The 19,279-nt window shown below is 46.8% G+C and overlaps 1 protein-coding gene across 5 annotated transcripts in view; it reads left to right on the top strand.

Annotated features, from left to right (window-relative positions):
• Nucleotides 1-19,279, top strand: part of tanc2a (tetratricopeptide repeat, ankyrin repeat and coiled-coil containing 2a) — a 136,937-nt gene that overhangs the window by 106,774 nt on the left and 10,884 nt on the right. For 3 of the 5 annotated variants that reach the window (XM_036941127.1, XM_021557960.2, XM_021557961.2), the window contains exons 5-15: nucleotides 3,865-4,013; nucleotides 5,745-5,940; nucleotides 6,304-6,543; nucleotides 12,879-13,004; nucleotides 14,260-14,295; nucleotides 14,726-15,007; nucleotides 15,772-15,893; nucleotides 17,639-17,870; nucleotides 18,065-18,315; nucleotides 18,529-18,726; nucleotides 18,888-19,219. In XM_036941127.1, the coding sequence (XP_036797022.1) occupies nucleotides 3,865-4,013; nucleotides 5,745-5,940; nucleotides 6,304-6,543; nucleotides 12,879-13,004; nucleotides 14,260-14,295; nucleotides 14,726-15,007; nucleotides 15,772-15,893; nucleotides 17,639-17,870; nucleotides 18,065-18,315; nucleotides 18,529-18,726; nucleotides 18,888-19,219 (2,164 nt within the window). The remainder of the gene's footprint in view (nucleotides 1-3,864; nucleotides 4,014-5,744; nucleotides 5,941-6,303; nucleotides 6,544-12,878; nucleotides 13,005-14,259; nucleotides 14,296-14,725; nucleotides 15,008-15,771; nucleotides 15,894-17,638; nucleotides 17,871-18,064; nucleotides 18,316-18,528; nucleotides 18,727-18,887; nucleotides 19,220-19,279) is intronic. The other 2 variants (XM_036941128.1, XM_021557962.2) reach the window with 1 other exon arrangement.

Here is a 19,279-nt window from a genome sequence, read left to right on the forward strand (position 1 = left end):
CCTCTCTTCCACCACCCACCCCCAGAACCTCTGAAGTCACTCCACTCTGTGCAGCTCCACTAACTCAAACCAGCTTGCTGACTTATTTTCGGACATGTACTTTCTGAGCGTAGCGCTTACGGGCATTGTGATCTTACCTCCCCTATAGGTCTATCTCTGTCTGTCTCTCTCTGTCTGCGTCTGTCTGTCTTAAAAATAGAATATCAACTCAGACTCTCCACCAAAACTGTAATCCAAACAATGGGTGACCTGCCAACAAGTTCAGTATGTGTTGTTAAGATGACCCGCCACTCAAACTGCTGCCTATGATGGCATTTCATTTTCAATACAATTTTTGTATTTTTTTATTCAGTTGCGTTACAAGACAGTTGTGATTTGTAGAAGAACAGTAATGATTTCTAAGCATTGGGAACCTACTCCAGAGGAGTTGGAAACAATGTGTCAGTGCCATTGGAATGATAATAAAATTATTAGATTAAGGGTTCCTAGCGTCAGTCAGCGTTCTGTAGCTATTAAATGCACTGCTGTGTGGTGGGGCGTTCTATTTCAGTGCAACATAAGCTTTTTTCACATGCTGTTTCAAAAGGCTTAGTCACTACTGGCATTGGAAGGAGGGGTCTACTTTCCAAGGGCTTTGCCATTCAAATGTTGGGGTTTAAGCCTGACCACCTCTGCCAGCAATGATATGATATATCAGTCATTGGTTAATATGCCATCACTCAAAAACCACTTAGCCAATTGTTATCGCCTCTCCTGTTTTGAGACCTTTGCGCATTACAGCTGCTGAGAGAGAAGGCATGAGGTTTCCTCAACCTAACTATCTTTTATTTTTCTGCCGTAAACACAAACAAATAATTAACGGTGTCTCTTACGGGAACCACGCCTGGTTAGAGTAGAGCTTGCTGGGAGATGGAGGAGGTGGGGACCAAGGTACTTTGGGACGTTTACGAGGGGTCCCCATGGGTCTTGTATCCCAGAGTGGAATGACTTTAACATCTGAGCTGAGGAGACGCTACTGCTGTTATTGTTTGGATTAGCTAGTGTGGAAAAGGGGGGCGTCATGGCAGACCAACAGAACATAGTTAATTTAGTTGTTGTGACCCTCCGCTGTCCAACTCCCTTTACTACAGACATGGCCAGTCACTAGTTAGCACAATGTTGGGAAACTCACGAGGATGGGTTCTGTCAATGCACTAGATTGCCATTTGAGGTTTCTTGCAGTGACCCAAGCTTGGCCTAAACTGCCCAGAACAAGCTAGTTCCAGTCTGCAGTGTGTTCTCTGGACCACTGTAACTGTGTTTTCCTTGGCAGATGAATGCAACAGGGGTCATTCAAACAGGGATAACCTGTTAGTCATAAATCCATCCATCTCCCATGCTCTCCTGTTAAAAATTCCTGTTGCTGAAATTACCCCCCCACCTCTAACCCCCGTCAGTCTCCAGCACCCTGCAGCCAGTCTGACTTATTTAATGGCCACTGTCTACATCTCTCTCCAGGAGGGGTTAACAGCGCACTCTAGTATAGATGTGTGTTCATGTGTGTGTCTCTTCTGTTATAGGGGGGGACATTAAGTGTCCGTCCTAGTAAGGATCCAACGCTATTCAGTTATAAAGAATGTCATTGTTAGCGGCTGTACTGCTTGAGAAACCTCTGAACAGACATGTTTGATGAACAACATTTTCCAGCCATGTGCCTTGTAGAGATTTACTGTCATAATGGTGTCAGTGGTGGGATCCAGCAGTAATTATAGTCCACCAGTGGAAGAAAGACAAAGAATGAGGTCTTGAGAGGCTGTGCGAAAGGGCTAGAGCTGGAGAGAGAGATGGAAAGAAAGAGAGAGACGCCCTCGCGCAACCAGGAGCACATTCCGTGGTGCACTGATAGTTGCCATGACGACCATCTGCATTATTGTACTTCTTCAGCAGGGTGAGATTCTGTGGCGTGAGGGAGAAAAAGGAGAACCACCAGAGCACTGTAATGTACGTGCTTCTTTTTCAGGTCTATATGTTTCATCCTGGTGAACGATTGTCTGGATTTGTATGCGTTTATTATAAAAAATTCTGTGCCATTTTTAGGCTCACATGTTCTGAAAGAAAAGATCATCTCTAAAGAGCTGTTCTATTTTTTTATGTGCTTGTAGTTGGCATATTTAGGTCGAGAGAATACATTAAAATTAAGATCAATGATTCTATGCAGTCTAATTTCTCAGCTGTGGTACCATATCCCTCTCTCTTAGGCTTAGGTGACTAATCAGCCATTTTATAGCCAGTGTGCGTGTAGGTGTGTGTTCTAACAGTGACAGTACTATGATGTGTTAAGTAAATAACACTCCCACCACTCTAGAATGTCCACTGGTGGTGTTTTTTTTGTTTGTTTTTGTTGTTTTTTGAGCCTTGCCATGTGTGCCCATTGTTGATAAGTTTTATTTTGACACAGCGGAGTAGTCGACACACAGGGTTGTCTCCATTGATACACATTTATGGTCTGTGGTGGTGTAGGGGAGGTGGCTGGTCGCCACAGGTCAAACAGACCAGGTGTCCAGATGGCAGTCTCCTGTTTTTATTGGTTTCCGCTACTTCCTTTGACCTGCCCATAGGACCAACAACATGTCTGTCAGAGGAGCAGAAAGTGTCACCTAGCCTACTCCTCTCTTTCTCTTCCTTCTTTCTCTCCGCTCCACTCCTTCATTGAGACGTTGGTCTTCTCCCATCTGCCGTCTTGGTGTTGGACTGACTGCTGCCTCATTTGGGTGTTAAACACGTAGTGATGATGAGAGCCGTTCTAGGGCCTTCTATTGGCTCGGAGTGCAGACTACACTGACGCTTGTTTATGTGTTTGTGTTGGACTGACTGCTGCCTCGTTTGGGTGCTAAACACGTGGTGATGATGAGAGCCGTTCTAGGGCCTTCTATTGGCTCGGAGTGCAGACTACACTGACGCTTGTTTATGCTAATACAACTGTCAGCTAGTTAAATAACATCACAGAGGATTAAGCACATGCTCAGAGCATTCCAGTAGCTTAATTAACTTGATTGCCTGATGTAATATGAACATGCTGTTTAATCAAGAAGATTAGCCAAATTGTCCTTAGCATTAAGAGACGTGAAAGAGGGGAATATTTAAGCAGGGACAGCTCCTACTTGAACACAAGCTACTAATACGTGGCAGAACTTGTGCTTGGAATGCTCATGACCGACCCCTTAACAGTGAGGCAAAATGAAGTCATCTCCCCGACTTATTTTTGTGGAGGGGTCCTGGTCTGAATAATAGAAATGGGTTCTTAATCCTTCCAAGCCCTCCCCTGTTTATTCCGGTCTTCCTCAGTGTCCCAGAGCCCGTTTTCTCTCCCCAAAGCTGTGCTCACCTCGCTCCATCCCTCTGCTTTTCACATTCTGTAGGATCAATGTACAGTCCACCCGACGTCCTCCCGCAGGGGATTGTGGGATAGCTTACATTTGTTGTGAAGGACAGATTGATCTCCAGGGTGTGTAAGGGACAGGAACTTCCTCCAAGGGGATTTGTTGTAGGAACTGTAGTGTTGTTGTGTCTGGGGGAATTGTTACGAGCTCTGTACATTAATCTCTAAGTTATGTGTGTGTTGTGGTGAGAGATTTGGTGGTTGTCTTTGGTGGTTGAGCAGTGCACATGATTCCTTCAATTAAACTGAGAGCAAGCCAACGGCTCTTTGACTAGATCAAGGAGTTGCCTCATTATGGTCCCGGATTGAGAATTGATCCCCTCGGGCTTAATCTGCTGCAGATCAATACATAATTGTCCTGCTATCTGTATCGCTGTACTGTGGTGTTGACCTGAATCCTTTCTCGCCCTCTTTCCCCATCTCCATCTCTCCAACTCTCCCTCTAGGTGAGGAGAGCCAGGAGCTGGGCCCCCCTCCCTCTGTGGACGAGGCAGCCAACACCCTTATGACGCGCCTGGGCTTCCTCCTGGGAGACAAGATGAACGAGGGACAGCCGGGCTCACAGTACGACATGGACGACCACGACGACAGCCAGGTAGGTTACACACACGCACACTGCACACACACTAGAGTACAGTAAGAGCATGGATGAACACGACCACGGACAGGTAGGTTACACACCCTTTTGTCATGCACTGTTACTGTATATTATTATTAGTTTGTCAATACTTTGAAGTCTTTAAAGACCCATCATGGCATCAGGATACAAAGTGCAGGCTTTCTCCTAGATGAGTAGTCACTACTGTAGGTGGCCAACACACAATGTGGTCCAGCTTATAAGGGCCCCACAGCTATAGAAGCACACCCCAAATCAGTGGGATGTGCAGATCACTTTCCAAGGCCTCTTAAGCGTCGGAACCAAGTGGACCATTTTGTAGATAACGTAATTTGTTTACGGCAAACTCAATGGCCCCTGACACCACTATGCGCTGGCTCAGAAGATGTTTGTGAAGATCAAACCTATGAGTTATGGATAACCTAGCTCGGAGTGAGGGGCGCTAGGCTCTCCTTCACTCCTGCAGAGCAGAACCAACATACAGTGACCTAGGGCAGCTGAGGCCCAGAGGATGGTAACCCGCTACCTCGGTCGTGAAAACTGCCCGCCGCATTCCACATCCTCTTGTCTCCACGGAGGCCTATCCAATGGCAGATCCAACGGTGCTGGAGCGACTCCGCCTTAAAGCCTGACCTACTTTCCACACTTCACACGTTGGGTGCATCTTAACTAGTGCCTTCCACCTCTGGTGTCCTTCATCAGCAATGATCTGACTCTGGCCCATTTTGCCTTTATCGGTCTTTCTGATCTGTTGAGATGAGTGGAAGGAGAGGAGAGCTTGTTTAGACTATTGAGATGCCCCCCTTGTTCTACACAGCTCAGCAGTATGCCTTTGGTTCGGTCCTTCGTGCCAAACTGCAGTGGTAACAAAAACCCAGCCCTGGTTTTCTCAAGTCCCAGTTTAGAGGCCTGCCACTCCCACGCAAGCAGTCTGAGTAGGCTAGGTGGGAGGGAAACTCCCGTTCTATATTCATTTCTACGGAGCCTCCCTAAACACATCCGAATCACAGCAGAGTTGTTTTCATGACCAAGGAGCATTCCATACTTGGATGCCCTCTGTCTTGCGCCAAACCTTCCCTAAGAAGTCACTCACACCTCTGCTCACATCCTGGTCTCCTGTGAATTTCTATGCTATTCTGACTAATCTCCCGATTTATTTTCAAATGACCAATGTTCAAATCAACTCGTTTTTCGTTTAGAGCCAGGGCCATGGATAATTGATGAACAGATTGTCTGGAATAAGAATCCAGCATGCCTGGAGGTGGGCCTGCCTCTCTCTCTCCCTGCCCCTGCTCAATAGATCAAAGTAGAACTGGATCTATTCTACTTGCTTTGCTCACTAAACATATTGATATTCTACTGAATTAGAATTCATTATATTGCAAAAAATGGTTCACTCATGAAAATAATTGCATGAGTCATCAAAAGATATTAAAAAGAGATGACTCTACGGTTACACATGCACTGGAATAATATGGCAGGCAAGGACCGTATCAATGATTGCTGATCCTAGCATTCTTTCTCGTCTTGTCGGTCTATGGTGTGTGCGTGCGTGTGGGTAGACTACTTAGTACATGAGATATGTCAACTGGTTGTACCTTATCATAATTTAATCACAGCTAATTTACCTGATCATTTCTCATGGGTTGATGCAGTCCGGTGTATCGCTGTACTTCAGTATAGACCTGACCCTTCCTCCCTCCCTACCAGGGCATGATGTCAGTGACCCAGCGGATCAGCCCCTGCTCCAGCCTGGCCAGCAGCACAGCCTCCCCCCCTGCAGGCAGCCCCTGCTCCACACTGCCCCCCGGAGGGGCCCCCGGGAATCATGCCTCCGGAGACTGCGCCTATGGTTCCATCACCAGCCCCACCTCCACCCTGGAGAGCAGGGACAGCGGCATCATCGGTGAGGGACAGACGCTCACTTATTTTGTGGAAGTTATGTAATGTTTCCCATGTATTTCCTCGCATACCAAACGTTTACACTGAAAGCCATGTTTTCTGTAACAATTTGATATACTCATGTTTTAATTCTTAACATTTTGGAAAAGCCAGGTGATAGGATGAGCTGTATTTAAATATGTTTGCTTTATATCCGTATGTGCTCTACTGTTGGGAGATTTTGTTATTGTTATAACATTTACTTTGAGGTGTGTAATTGAATGAAGAGTAAACTCGCCTTGCTCCATGGGTCTTAATCAGTTTTAAACTAAGCAGAGTCTCTAAAGAACACAACATATATTTGTCTAAATGACCTTTTATCTGCCAGCCACACTGACCAGCTACTCTGAGAATGCTGACCGGGGTGGGGGGAAGCATGGGGAGGGCTCGCGGGGTAGCCTGAAGCTGTGGCAGACCCAGAAGTGTTCGGGCACAGACTCGTTCCTGTACCGCGTGGATGAGAACATGGCTGCCTCCACCTACAGCCTGAACAAGATCCCAGAGAGGAGCCTGGAGACGGCCCACTCCATCCCACTCTACCTCATGCCCCGGCCCAACTCTGTGGCAGGTGAGTCACTATTCCAGCCACACCTCTTGTTTATTTGTTTACCACATTTCATTGCACACTTTTAGGCCAAAGTGGCATACAAATGAATGTGCTGCTAAAGGTAGGGGATTCATTACCCTTTGAAAGTTTGGGTCTGTTCTATATCAATTTCCATTCAGACAATGACCTGAAACTCAGAATTAATTGAAAATCCTTATAGGGTTTGGCTATATTACTTTCATAAATGTGTGATATTTAGTTACCAAGTTGGAATTGACCCCCTTCTCAGCATCTGAGACTGACTGAGTGTTCCCACCTCATTTAGGTGCTCTTATTTAACCCCCTGTGCCCCTCCGACATTAACTTTAATGGAAATAGGGAACGTTAATGTTCTCACAGTACCTGGGGGTGGGTGGTGAATACCGCAGATGCCAGGGTAAAAACATTCCTTCAGGGTGAGGAAAGCCCCACAGATCCCCCTAAAAGTGTTCAAACATGTGTTTTCAATGTCCTCTCTATGTCGGGGCATATAAAAGCAGCATAGCAAGCTGGTACTAAAAAAGCCTGTAGCTCCTCACCTCTGACTTGGACTATCCAGTGGGATGAATGGAGCTGGGCTAGCAGTGTTTAAGGGGTCGATCATACAGGGGTTTACGTTGTTTGGCCTTTGTCTTTTGACTTCTGACACATGCCCTCTAAGAGGCCACTGAGAGGAGTGAAGTGCAAACAAAGCTTATTGAAGAGTCGGAAGAAAGCTGGGCATGGTGGGAGAATGGGGGAGGAGACTGATATAGGAGAGAGAAAGGGAAAGGAATAGAGATATAAAGAGAGGGAGACAAACTGATAGAGGAATAAAGAGAGAAAGGACTACCAGCAGATGGATATACAGTAGGGGGGGACACTGATTAAATGGAGAAAGAGGAAAAGGAAAAAAGACAAACGCATATAGGAGAAAAGGGGAGAATGTGTGGCATAGATTCTAGTCATCAGTAAGATGGAAGGAATGAGCAACATTAGTTTAGTAGAGAGAGAGGGGAGTCTGCGTAAGAAAGATGGATAGGGAAAAGGAGGGAGGATAAACCGGGCATGGAGAGGCTTGGCCCAGGCAGCACTGAAACATCAAAGCCATGGGCATAGTCCCTCTGGTGACTGGGGGGAGAGACTGAGGGGGAGCTGGAGAGAGAGAATCACAGAGAGAGAAAGAAAGATAGGAGGGAGGCACCCTGGTAACGAGGGAGCGGAGCGAGATAAAGAAGTGTGAATGTTGGCGAGAACGAGTGCGGCGCCCCAAGTCCCCCACTGTAGCATTCAAATCAAATTGTATTAGTCACATGCGCCGAATACAACAGATCTTACAGTGAAATGCTTACTTATGAGCCCCTAACCAACAATTCAGTTTAAAAAAAAATATGAATAAGAAATAAAAGTAACAAGTCATTAAAGAGCAGCAGTAAAATAACAAGAGCAAGACTATATATAGGGGGGTACCGGTACAGAGTGTGTGCGGGGGCGGTTAGTTGAGGTAATATGCACATGTGGGTAAAGTTATTATGTGACTATGCATAGATGCATAGATGATAACATCACAGAGTAGCAGCTGTGTAAAAGAGGGGAGGGGGGGCAATGCAAATAGTCTGGGTGGACATTTGATTAGATGTTCAGGAGTTTTATGGCTTGGGGGTAGAAGCTGTTTAGAAACCTTTTGGACCTTGACTTGGCACTCTGGTACCGCTTGCCATGCGGTAGCAGAGAGAACAGTCTGTAACTAGGGTGGCTGGAGTCTTTGGCAATTTCTAGGGTCTTCATCAGACACCGCCTGGTATAGAGGTCCTGGGTGGCAGGAAGCTTGGCCCCAGTGATGTACTGGGCCGTACGCATTACCCTCTGTAGTGCCTTGCGGTCGGAGGCCGAGCAGTTGCCATACTAGGCAGTGATGCAACCTGTCAGGATACTCTCGATGGTGCAGCTGTAGAACCTTTTGAGGATCTGAGGACCCATGCCAAATCTTTTCATTCTTCTGAGGGGGAATAGGTTTGGTTGTGCCCTCTTCACAACTGTTTTAGCGTGCTTGGACCAGGCAGGTAGCCTAGTGGTTAGAGCATTGGGCCAGTAACCGAAAGGTTGCTGAACAAGGCAGTTAACCCACTGTTCCTAGGCAGTCATTGTAAATAATCAATTGTTCTTAGCTGACTTGCCTAGCTAAAATAATAATAATACTTTTTTTTAAAGTTCGTTTGTTGGTGACGTGGACACCAAGGATCTTGAAGCTCTCAACCTGCTCCACTGCAGCCCTGTCGATGAGAATGGGGGCGTGCCCGATCCTCTTTTTTCCTGTAGTCCACAATCATCTCCTTTGTCTTGATCACGTTGAGAGAGAGGTTGTTGTCCTGGCACCACACGGCCAGATCTCTGACCTCCTCCCTATAGGCTGTCTCGTCGTTCTCAGTGATCAGGCCTACCGCTGTTGTCATCTGCAAACTTAATGATGGTTTTGGAGTCGTGCCTGGCCGTGCAGTCATGAGGGGACTGAGCACACACCCCTGAGAGGCCCCTGTGTTGAGGATCAGCATGGTGGATGTGTTGTTACCTACCCTTACCACCTGGGGGAGGTCCGTCAGGAAGTCCAGGATCCAGTTGCAGAGTGTTTAGTCCCAGGGTCTTTAGCTTTTTGATGAGCTTTGAGGGCACTATGGTGTTGAACACTGAGCTGTAGTCAATTAATAGCTTTCTCACATAGGTGTTCCTTTTGTCCAGGTGGGAAAGGGCAGTGTGGAGTGCAATCGTTTGCATCATCTGTGGTCTGTTAGGGTGGTATGCAAATTGGAGTGGGTCTAGGGTTTCTGGGATAATGGTGTTGTGAGCCATGACCAGCCCTTCAAAGCACTTCATGGCTACAGATGTGAGTGCTATGGGTCGGTAGTCATTTAAGCAGGTTACCTTAGTGTTCTTGGGCATAGGGACTATGGTGGTCTGCTTAAGATGTTGGTATTCCAGACTCAGACAGGGAGAGGTTGAAAATGTAATTGAAGATACTTGCCAGTTGGTCAGTGCATGCTCGCAGTACACGTCATGTTAATCTGTCTGGTCTTGCGGCCTTATGAATGTTGCCATGTTTAAAGATCTTACTCACATCGGCTGCGGAGAGCGTGATCACACAATCTTCCGGAACAGCTGGTGCTTTCATGCATGTTTCAGTGTTATTTGCCTCGAAGCGAGCATAAAATTAGTTTAGCTTGTCTGGTAGGCTTGTGTCACTGGACAGCTCTCGGCTGTGCTTCCCTTTTGTAGTCTGTAATGGTTTGCAAGCCCTGCCACATCCGACGAGCGTCAGAGCTGGTGTAGTCTGATTCAATCTTAGTCCTGTATTGATGCTTTGCCTGTTTAATGGTTCGTCGGAGGGCATAGCGGGATTTCTGTGGGGGGGGATGTCACTGTGGGGGGGGACGTCATCGATGCACTTATTGGTGAAGCCAATGACTGATGGTGTACTCGTCAATGCCATCGGAAGAATCCCAGAACATATTCCAGTCTGTGCTAGCAAAACAGTCCTGTAGCTTAGCATCTGCTTCATCTGAACACTTTTTTTATTGATCTAGTCCCGGGTGCTTCCTATTTTAATTTTTGCTTGTAAGTGGAATCAGGAGGATAGAGTTATGGTCAGATTTGCCAAATGGAGGGTGAGGGAGAGCGTTCTCTCTGTTTACTGTGGGAGTATAGGAAATAATATGAGCTACAATCCTTTGGCCTTTGGGACTTTGTGGTGGTAGCTGGGGAATAGGCCGCCACAGTTCCTCATCCAATTGGAGACAATGTTCTGTTGGGACGTCACCAAAATTCATCTAGGGATAGATGATTGTTGTGATTATGTTCTGCCCAACATAACTCAGTCCAGTTGCAAGCCTGGAAGTGATAATGGGACAACTGTCATGTCAAATATGACAGTATGTCAGCTTATAAATACAGCCCTAGCCTGTGGCATCTTGTAAACTGGGGACATTGTGAAATGGTGGATTGAATGACTGTATAGAAAGCTTTGATAATCACACACACGCCACTGACAGGAGAGGAGAGGAGTGATTCAGTGAGGGTCATTGCTCAGAGGGAGCAGGGGCGCAGTAGATAGGGATGTTCTGGTCTGCTGTCCTTCTACACGCCTCAGGAGCAGAGCTGGGGCAGCCACCCACACTGGGCTCTGAACGAAAAGCTCTCCGCACTCACTCCATATATCCTCTTTCTTTACCTCTACCTCGCTCCCTCCCCTTTCCCTCTAGCTCATCTATTTCTCTCCTCACCTCTCCTCTCTCTTGCCCTCCTCTTCCAACCACCTCCTCCTCAATCTCTACCTCCTGCCTCTCTCGTCTCTGTCTGCTCTCTTTCATCCTATGTAGTCAAGCTCACTTTCAAAATGGCTCTGATCTCCTGGTTCAAATGCACTAGATTACTCCAACTGACAGAGCGGCTACGTTATGAGCCTTGACATTCTGTTCTGCAGAAACGCACGCCTTCCTCCCACTTTCCTTCTCTCTCTCTCTCCCAGCACATCTCTCACATAGCAATGACTATTAAAAATACATAAAACACAAACACAACTCCACCTAAGCAACGTGGTAGAGTGTGAAAATGTCTCCGTAGCTCCACGTCAAGCCCCATGAGCTATGGCAGTGGCTACCCCCATGGACATTTATCATTGATTATGTTTTAAATATGTACAGTACCAGTCAAAGGTTTGGAAACACCTACTCATTCAAGGGTTTTTCTTTATTTTTGACTATTTTCTACATTTTAGAATAATAGTGAAGACATCAAAACTATGACATAACACATATGGAATCATGTAGTAACCAAAAAAGTGTTAAACAAATCAAATATATTTTACATTTGAAATTCTTCATATAGCCACCCTTTGCCTTGACAGCTTTGCACACTCTTGGCATTCTCCCAACCAGCTTCATGAGGTAGTCACCTGGAATGCATTTCAATTAACAGGTTTGCCTTGTTAAGTTCATTTGTGGAATTTCTTTCCTTTTTAATGCATTTGAGCCAATCAGTTGTGTTGTGACAAGGTAGGGTGGTATACAGAAGATTGCCCTATTTGGTAAAAGACAAAGTCCATATTATGTCAAAAACAGCTCAAATAAGCAAAGCGAAACGACAGTCCATCATTACTTTTAAGACATGAAGGTCAGTCAATCTGGAAAAGTTGAACGTTTCTTCAAGTGGAGTCACAAAAACCATCAAGCGCTAGGATGAAACTGGCTCTCACGAGGACCGCCACAGGAAAGGAAGACCCAGAGTTTCCTCTGCTGCAGAGGATCAAATGTTATTTGTATTATTGTTTCACTTGTCTTTTTGACCTGCACTGTTGGAGCTCTGAGCTTAAGAATTTCACTTTACCCTGCAATTACATCTGCGACCCTGTGCATGTGACTAATAAACTCATCTAAAATCTAAGTCTAATACAGCTGCTCACCCACACCAAGGTCCCCGCAAACCACCGTAAATCTGAGATCCCACTCGCCACATACCTGCTACAGTTTTAGCTGTATTGCAGTGGAAAGGTAGTAGTCTGGGAGGGATCCCTGCCATAGGTAAAACAGATCACGGGTTGCAGTTTAGGTGAGTGGTGGGTAGAACTTATTTTCTTCCATTTAATTGTTGTTAGCACCAGCTAGCCCAGTGGTTCACAACTTTGTGGTATGTGGGTATGCAGGGTTTTATTGAAGCCCATTAAAAAAACAGGATTACATTATTTTCCTGACAGGAAGGAAGGAGATGCGTTGTTAGTCCCTCCCTGTAACACAAGGTTATCTCTGTCATTCTCCATAAAGCTCTTATCCTAAAGATAAAAACTCTTTACTGCATTATCTTCCTACTCTTTTTTTTCTCCCTATTGAAAGGCGGTGGTTTTTGGGACAACTGGAAGAGCTCTAGACTTGGGTATATTGTTAACAGAGAGGGGAACAACTAAACAAACTATCTGGAAAAGGGGTCGTCCGAGGAAGGAAGTGTGTTTGGTGTGTATGAGGTCACACGCTTTCACACAGGCTCTCACACACATACACTCTACCACGCTATAGCTACTCACATTAGTTCACATTAGTCTTGGACACTGACAGTTTTAAACCACTTCTGTTTGCTTTGGGTTGGATTTCAAATGGGTCTGGTTCGTAGTGGATCTCAATGGGGAGGTATGGAACTGATATGTTTGTCTATTTCCAAGGGTGTCTGTCGTTAGCATTAGCAATTTAGCATTCAGGTTTAGGCGGTTCAGTGATTCCTGGCTTTGTTTGACTAACTCTGTTTTTCTTCTCTCATCTGTTGCACCCATTTACCACACACACACACACACACATTAGCCACGAGTTCAGCCCACCTGGAGGACCTGGCCTACCTGGATGAGCAGAGACACACTCCCCTGAGGACCTCCCTCAGGATGCCCCGTCAGAACTCTGGGGCCGGGCGTTCCGGACACGACCTCAGAGGTAGGCCTCATATTACTCTGGGTGGGGGTGTGGTGGATAAGTGGGCTGGTTTAGGATCTGAATGGGCTTGTTTAGGATCTGAGTGTGTGGGATACTGGTGGGGGGGGTGTAGATTGATGAGGAAATGGGGGTGGGGGCATTTTGGGGTGTGGGTCAGGGAGTGGAGGTGGGGTGATTTAGGGACTGGGGTTGTGAGGGGTAATTTTGTGGTGTGTGCTAAATCTGCTTCATCTTCCTATTTACTCCCACTCTACCTTGACAACTCCCAAAATCTGTCTAGGTGTGTGTGTGTGTGTGTGTGTGTTTGAGAGAGAGATTGTGTGTGTCTTGGAGTATACTTGTAAGTCAGTGTGTTAGTAAGTATGATTTGTGAGTGTATATCTGTGTAGACATAATTGGTACACTCAGTCCCTCTAAACCCCTATCCCTGCCTGGTATTGGGTGATGTAACCCTCCCTTTGGGCCTGGTACAACACACGCACGCACGCACACACACCCTGGTACACCTTAATCCGTCTCCCCTCCCAGATCAATGTTATCGACCTTCGCTCCTCACCACTCCCTGGCTCATCTGTCACTGCAGGGGTCCTGTCTGAGGTCCCATCACTCATGGCCAAGGCTTTTTAAGGCTTAAATCACACTCACACTAGCAAAGACACACACACTGAACACACAATGAACACGCACAAACAGACTTGCACATGCACACACAGATATTCAGATGTATTCTCTATATCTCTCCCTCTATTCCTCCCACTATATTCCCTACACTCTCTCTGACTGTATTTTTAGCCCCCTGCCTGTCACACTATCATGCTTACCACAGCACTTTCTCCCTAAGATCAGACCACACCGGGAATGAAAACTCATAGAGATATCGCCTTACCTTTGCCTTTCTTACTCCTCAGTACAGAACTACTGAACGCACACACTCTCACAACCTCGGCTCTGAGGCATATACAGAAAACATGGGCTCCAACAACAAGAAATATGCTCAAACGATATTTGTATGTGTCTGAGGCTTCATCCTAGGATCAGGGATGAAATATTGGGTGTGGCTCCCCACCACTCTGCTCCCTCCCTCCCTCTCACCATCCCCTCTCCTCTCCTCTGCTAGCTAGCTGCACCATCCCTCCCATCCATCTTCCCATTTCTCCTCCTCTTTCCCTGCCCTTCCATTTCTCTCTCTCTCTTTCTCATGCTTTGTCTCTCTCTCCTCTCTTGCGTTGTCTCTCTCCTCTGTCCTCTGCCTCAGCTTCTGCTTACAGCCATGCCTGGCAATCTAACTCACGTAAGTGATGCTCCTCTCTTTCTCTTCTCCCATTATAAGGCATTATACTGTTCTACATCAGTTAATGCCACGTTATAATGATGTGCTTATTAAACTAGTGGTGCTGTATTTGTAGGAGTACAGTATCCCTCTACTACAATATGTTATCTAATCCCCTGCACCCCGCTCTGCTAACCATATGTACTTGTTATATACAGGCAGTATCTACCCATACACTTAGTAGTTCTGTTTCATTATGTAGTTCTTAGTATGAAGCCCAATGGTGGCGTTCACCCATGGTGTGTGTTATTTTGATGAACATCCCCCTCTATGGGTGACAAGCTGACGTTGCACTGAGGAAATGACAATGACAGTGCAGTGGACTCTACACATCAAGTCCTGTGTCTTTTCCCTCACCTGTAATCTGTCCCCTTCCTCTCTCTCTCTCCAGTACGTTTTGCCCCCTACCGCCCCCCGGATATCGCCCTCAAGCCCCTTCTGTTCGAGGTGCCCAGCCTGACAGCTGATTCGCTCTTCACCGGGAGGGAGTGGCTCTTCCAGGAAGTGGACGCCCATCTTCACGGCGACAACTCGGCAGCCAATCGAGGTGTGGTTGTCGTGGGCAACGTGGGCTTCGGCAAGACTGCCATCATCTCCCGCCTGGTGGCACTCAGCTGCCACGGCAACCGCATGAGGCAGATCGCCTCAGACAGCCCCCACGCCTCGCCCAAACGTATGCTTATACCGTCCTACAGGAGTGTGTGTGTATAACAATGCTGGCTGCTGCTAGAAGGGCCTGTTGTACTGGGCAGTGGTGGAAAAAGTACCCAATTGTCATACTTGAGTAAAGGTATAGAGAGATACCGTAATAGAAAGTTACTCAAGTGAAAGTCACCCAGTAAAATACTCCTTGAGTAAAAGTATTTGGTTCTAACTATACTTAAGTATCAAAAGTAAATGGAATTGGTAAAAGTAACATAAGTAAAAGTATAAATCATTTCAAATTCCTTATATTAAGCAAACCATATGGTACCATTTTCTTGTTTTTAAAATGTAGATAGCCAGGGGTACACTCAGACATAATTTACAAATGATGCATTTGTGTTTAGTGAGTCTGCCAGATCAGAGGCAGTAGGGATGACCATGTGTTCTCTTGATAAGCGTGTGAATTTGACAATTTTCCTGTCCTGCTAAGCATTCAGCATGTAACGAGTACTTTTGGGTGTCAGGGAAAATGTATTGAGTAAAAAGTATATTCTTTTGGGGGGGGAATGTAGTGGAGTAAAAGTTGTCAAAAATATGAATAGTGAAGTACAGATACCCCCCAAAAATACTTTAGTATTTTAAAGTCATTAGACACTGGGCATGTGTCTTAAGATGCGTATAAAAAGCATTCTTGTGTCTGTGTAAATAATGCACACAGTAAATGCACTCAACTCCCTCCTTTCTCTCTCTCCCCCCTCTCTCACTCTCTCTCTCTCTCTCTCACTCTCTCAGATGGAGAGACCCTGCCCCTCACCCAGCCCCAGCACTCCCATGGCACCCTGGGGGGCAGCTGCCCTGGCACCCCCGAGATGAGGAGGCGCCAGGAGGAGGCTTTACGGCGGCTCGCCTCACAGGTACAGTACTACTACACCACCACACCACGGCTGCATCTCAGTAGTCTTAAGTACCATTCAAAACCCCCTGACCAGCTGGGTGAATCCTTGCTCAGAGGTACATGTCTGGTTTACACTATGTTCTATTTTTATTTGAACGTTCTACAACGGTGTGCCTTACTGAACGTGGCCCGGATTCAACTAATTAACTGGTCATTGAGACATTGCTAAGGGGGAAGGTGTGTTGATGCTGTCAAAGCCTGCTCACCTGCTCCTTTGTTCTTCAGTGTCAGCAGCTTTTTCCTACAGCGTCTCTGGTCTGGTAACTGTCTCTGCCCTCTGACCTCCTTGTGGCCTTGTTCTCTCCCTTCTCACATTATTATTCATTCTCTCTATCCGCTGCCGCTCTTCTCTCATTCTCTCCGTTATCTGCATTCTGTTCATTCTACATCCTTTTCTCTCTCCATGCTCTCTCCCTATGTCCTTAACCCATCCTGTCTAGCAACACTGATGCTAATATCTTCCTTTAGTCACTTAGCACTCTCTCTCCCCCTCTTCCTCCATCCACTGTCAACTCCTGCTATCCAATCTGGCTCTTCATTCCGTCCCTTTTTCTCTGTCTATCTCTCTTTCCATTCCATTTTCATGACTGGTGGTGTTGTGCAGACACATCAGAAAAACAAAGGGAAGCTCTCACTCCCCCCCCCCCCCCCCCCATCTCTCTCTCTATCTTGTTTCCTCTGTCTCTCTGTGCTATGGCCTAATGAAATATGCATAGGCCCAGGGAGCAGTGTTCCAGCCGAGCCATTAGATCCCCTTAGCGGCCACATGCATTCTTAATGATAGCCTGCTCCAGTGGTTGACCCACGCACACACTTTCTACACACACTTTACACTCACACTTTACACACCCACACTACACACAACTCTACCACACACAAGCATCACAAATACTACACACATCCCTGTGGATGTCAGTTGCCAGAAGTATACGGCTATGAATCTGTGTATGACCTTCGGAGTGAAGCTCTCTAATCTAGTCTGAAATGTTCCTGAGGGAAGCTTTACGTTGGAGCTGGTCTGTGAAGCCTACTGGCATTCTTCAGCACTCCAAGTCCATCCAAGGCGGCGCTGTATTATACTGTACATTCAACTACAGATCTAGGATCAGACTGCCTAACCTTATCCAACAAGGGGATTAAAAATTATCTGATCCTGGACCATTTCACCACCCCCAGGGTCTTAGTGCCAGTCAACTCCTCTGACACACTAGAGACAAAAACCTGACAGTCACAACAAGCTACACAGCAGTCATCACTCTTCAATGAATAATGTAACATGGTATTGTTTTTCAACAATGTTTTAATGAAGCCTCAATCTGTAGCTGTGCTTCAGTCTGCTTTAACTCTCTTGTGTCATAAAGATAATAGTGGTTAGTTGGCACAGAATGTCACCTAGGCCTGTTTGGTTCGTGTTTTATTTGATTGTTACGTGCTGAAGATTCAAGACGGAATATATTTGTGTGGGTTGATTTGCACCCTCTTCAAATCCAATTTCTTTGGTCACATACACATGTTTAGCAGATGTTATTGCATGTGTAGCGAAGTGCTTGTGGATTCAGTTAAATGTACCTCTCTCTTTGGAAAAATAAAGTGTGATAATCAGAGATATCTAGATAAAATATATTTTCAATTTCAATGGGATCACCTATATAAAAGTAATCTTTTTTTTTTTTAAATCTCACTTCCACTCTCTATCGCCCCCAGGTGGTGGCATACCACTACTGCCAGGCGGACAATGCCTACACATGCCTGGTGCCAGAGTTTGTCCACAACGTGGCGGCTCTGCTGTGCCGGGCACCCCAGCTCATGGCCTACAGGGAGCAGCTGCTACGGGAGCCCCACCTGCAGAGCACCCTCAGTCTGCGCTCCTGTGTCCAGGACCCCCTCAATGCCTTCAGGAGGGGTGTGCTGGAGCCCCTCGACGTCCTGCACAGAGGTCAGGGGTGTTCAAGGTTTTATGGAACTGCACAGGAGCTGTGCATTTGATAAATTGTTATTTTCTCTCAGGGTTTGGGCCAGCTCCATTCATGTTTTCCAAAAAACAACAAAATGCCCCATCTCAGTAGTTAATAGTCAATTCTTTCCACTCCTTGTCCTGATAAACAACCTTGTTGTCTTTGTGTTCATCAGAGAGGAAGATAGCATGTGAGGAGGACCTGATCATTCTGGTAGACGGGCTGAATGAGGCAGAGTTCCACAAGCCGGACTACGGCGACACCATCACCTCCTTCCTGTGTAAGACCATGGAACGCTTTCCTCCCTGGCTCAAACTGGTGGTCACCGTCAGGACCTCCCTACAGGAGATCACACATCCCCTCCCGTTCCACCGTATCTCTCTTGACCGCCTGGAGGAGAATGATGCCATAGACCAGGACCTGCAGGTAGGGTTCAGGTTTACACCAAACCCTCTGTCTGACGTCTTTACTCTCTGATAGTCATCTCTCACTTCAACCTCAATCATTGTAGTAAAAGTAGTCAACCGTGATTTAAAACGATTATCAACTATTGTGATAAAAGCGGTCATGGTGATAGTATTACACCCCACCCCCCCAAGTTATCATGATGCTGAACTCCTTTTTCTTCCCGACCTGCAGGGCTACCTGCTGCAGAGGATACAGGGCAGTGCTGAGATCCAGAGCAACGTGTCTCTCAACGGGCGTCTGGACAACGCAGCCTTCGCCAAGCTGAGCACCCACCTCAAGGCCCTGAGTCGCGGCTCTTACCTCTACCTGAAGCTGACGCTGGACCTCATCGAGAAGGGCTACCTGGTGCTCAAGAGCTCCAGCTTCAAGGTGAGTCTGTGTCTCGGTCCTGGAGCTATATACTGTATGTCTCAAGGTTTTTGCTTGTGTTCCATACTCTGCCTGTTTGTCTGTTTATCTCTCTCTGTGAAAGTTTGTATGATGTTTCCTTACAAAACTGACCCGAGGTGTTTCTCCATGTCTCCCCCCAGGTGGTGCCGGTGAGCCTGGCTGAGGTGTACCTGCTGCAGCTCAACATGCGTTTCCCCACCCAGTCGTCCTTCGAGCGTGCCCTCCCCCTGCTCAACGTGGCCGTGGCCTCCCTCCACCCCCTCACGGACGAGCAGGCGTATGGGGCAGTGAATGCTGGTGCTGTGCGAGGCCCCGCCCTGGACTGGGAAGATTTCCAGGGGAGACTGGAGCTGCTATCGCCCTTCCTGGTGCGGAGGAGGGACGGAACACGTATGTTCACACACCCCTCCTTCAGGGAGTGGCTCATCTGGAGGGAGGACGGGGAGAAGACCAAGTTCCTCTGTGACCCGAGGTAGGGAGACACTGGTCCCCTGAGAGGAACAAACAGACCCTCTGCAAAGCCAGTGTGTAC

This window comes from Oncorhynchus mykiss, chromosome 13, assembly GCF_013265735.2.
Source record: "Oncorhynchus mykiss isolate Arlee chromosome 13, USDA_OmykA_1.1, whole genome shotgun sequence".
NCBI classification, from domain to species: domain Eukaryota; kingdom Metazoa; phylum Chordata; class Actinopteri; order Salmoniformes; family Salmonidae; genus Oncorhynchus; species Oncorhynchus mykiss.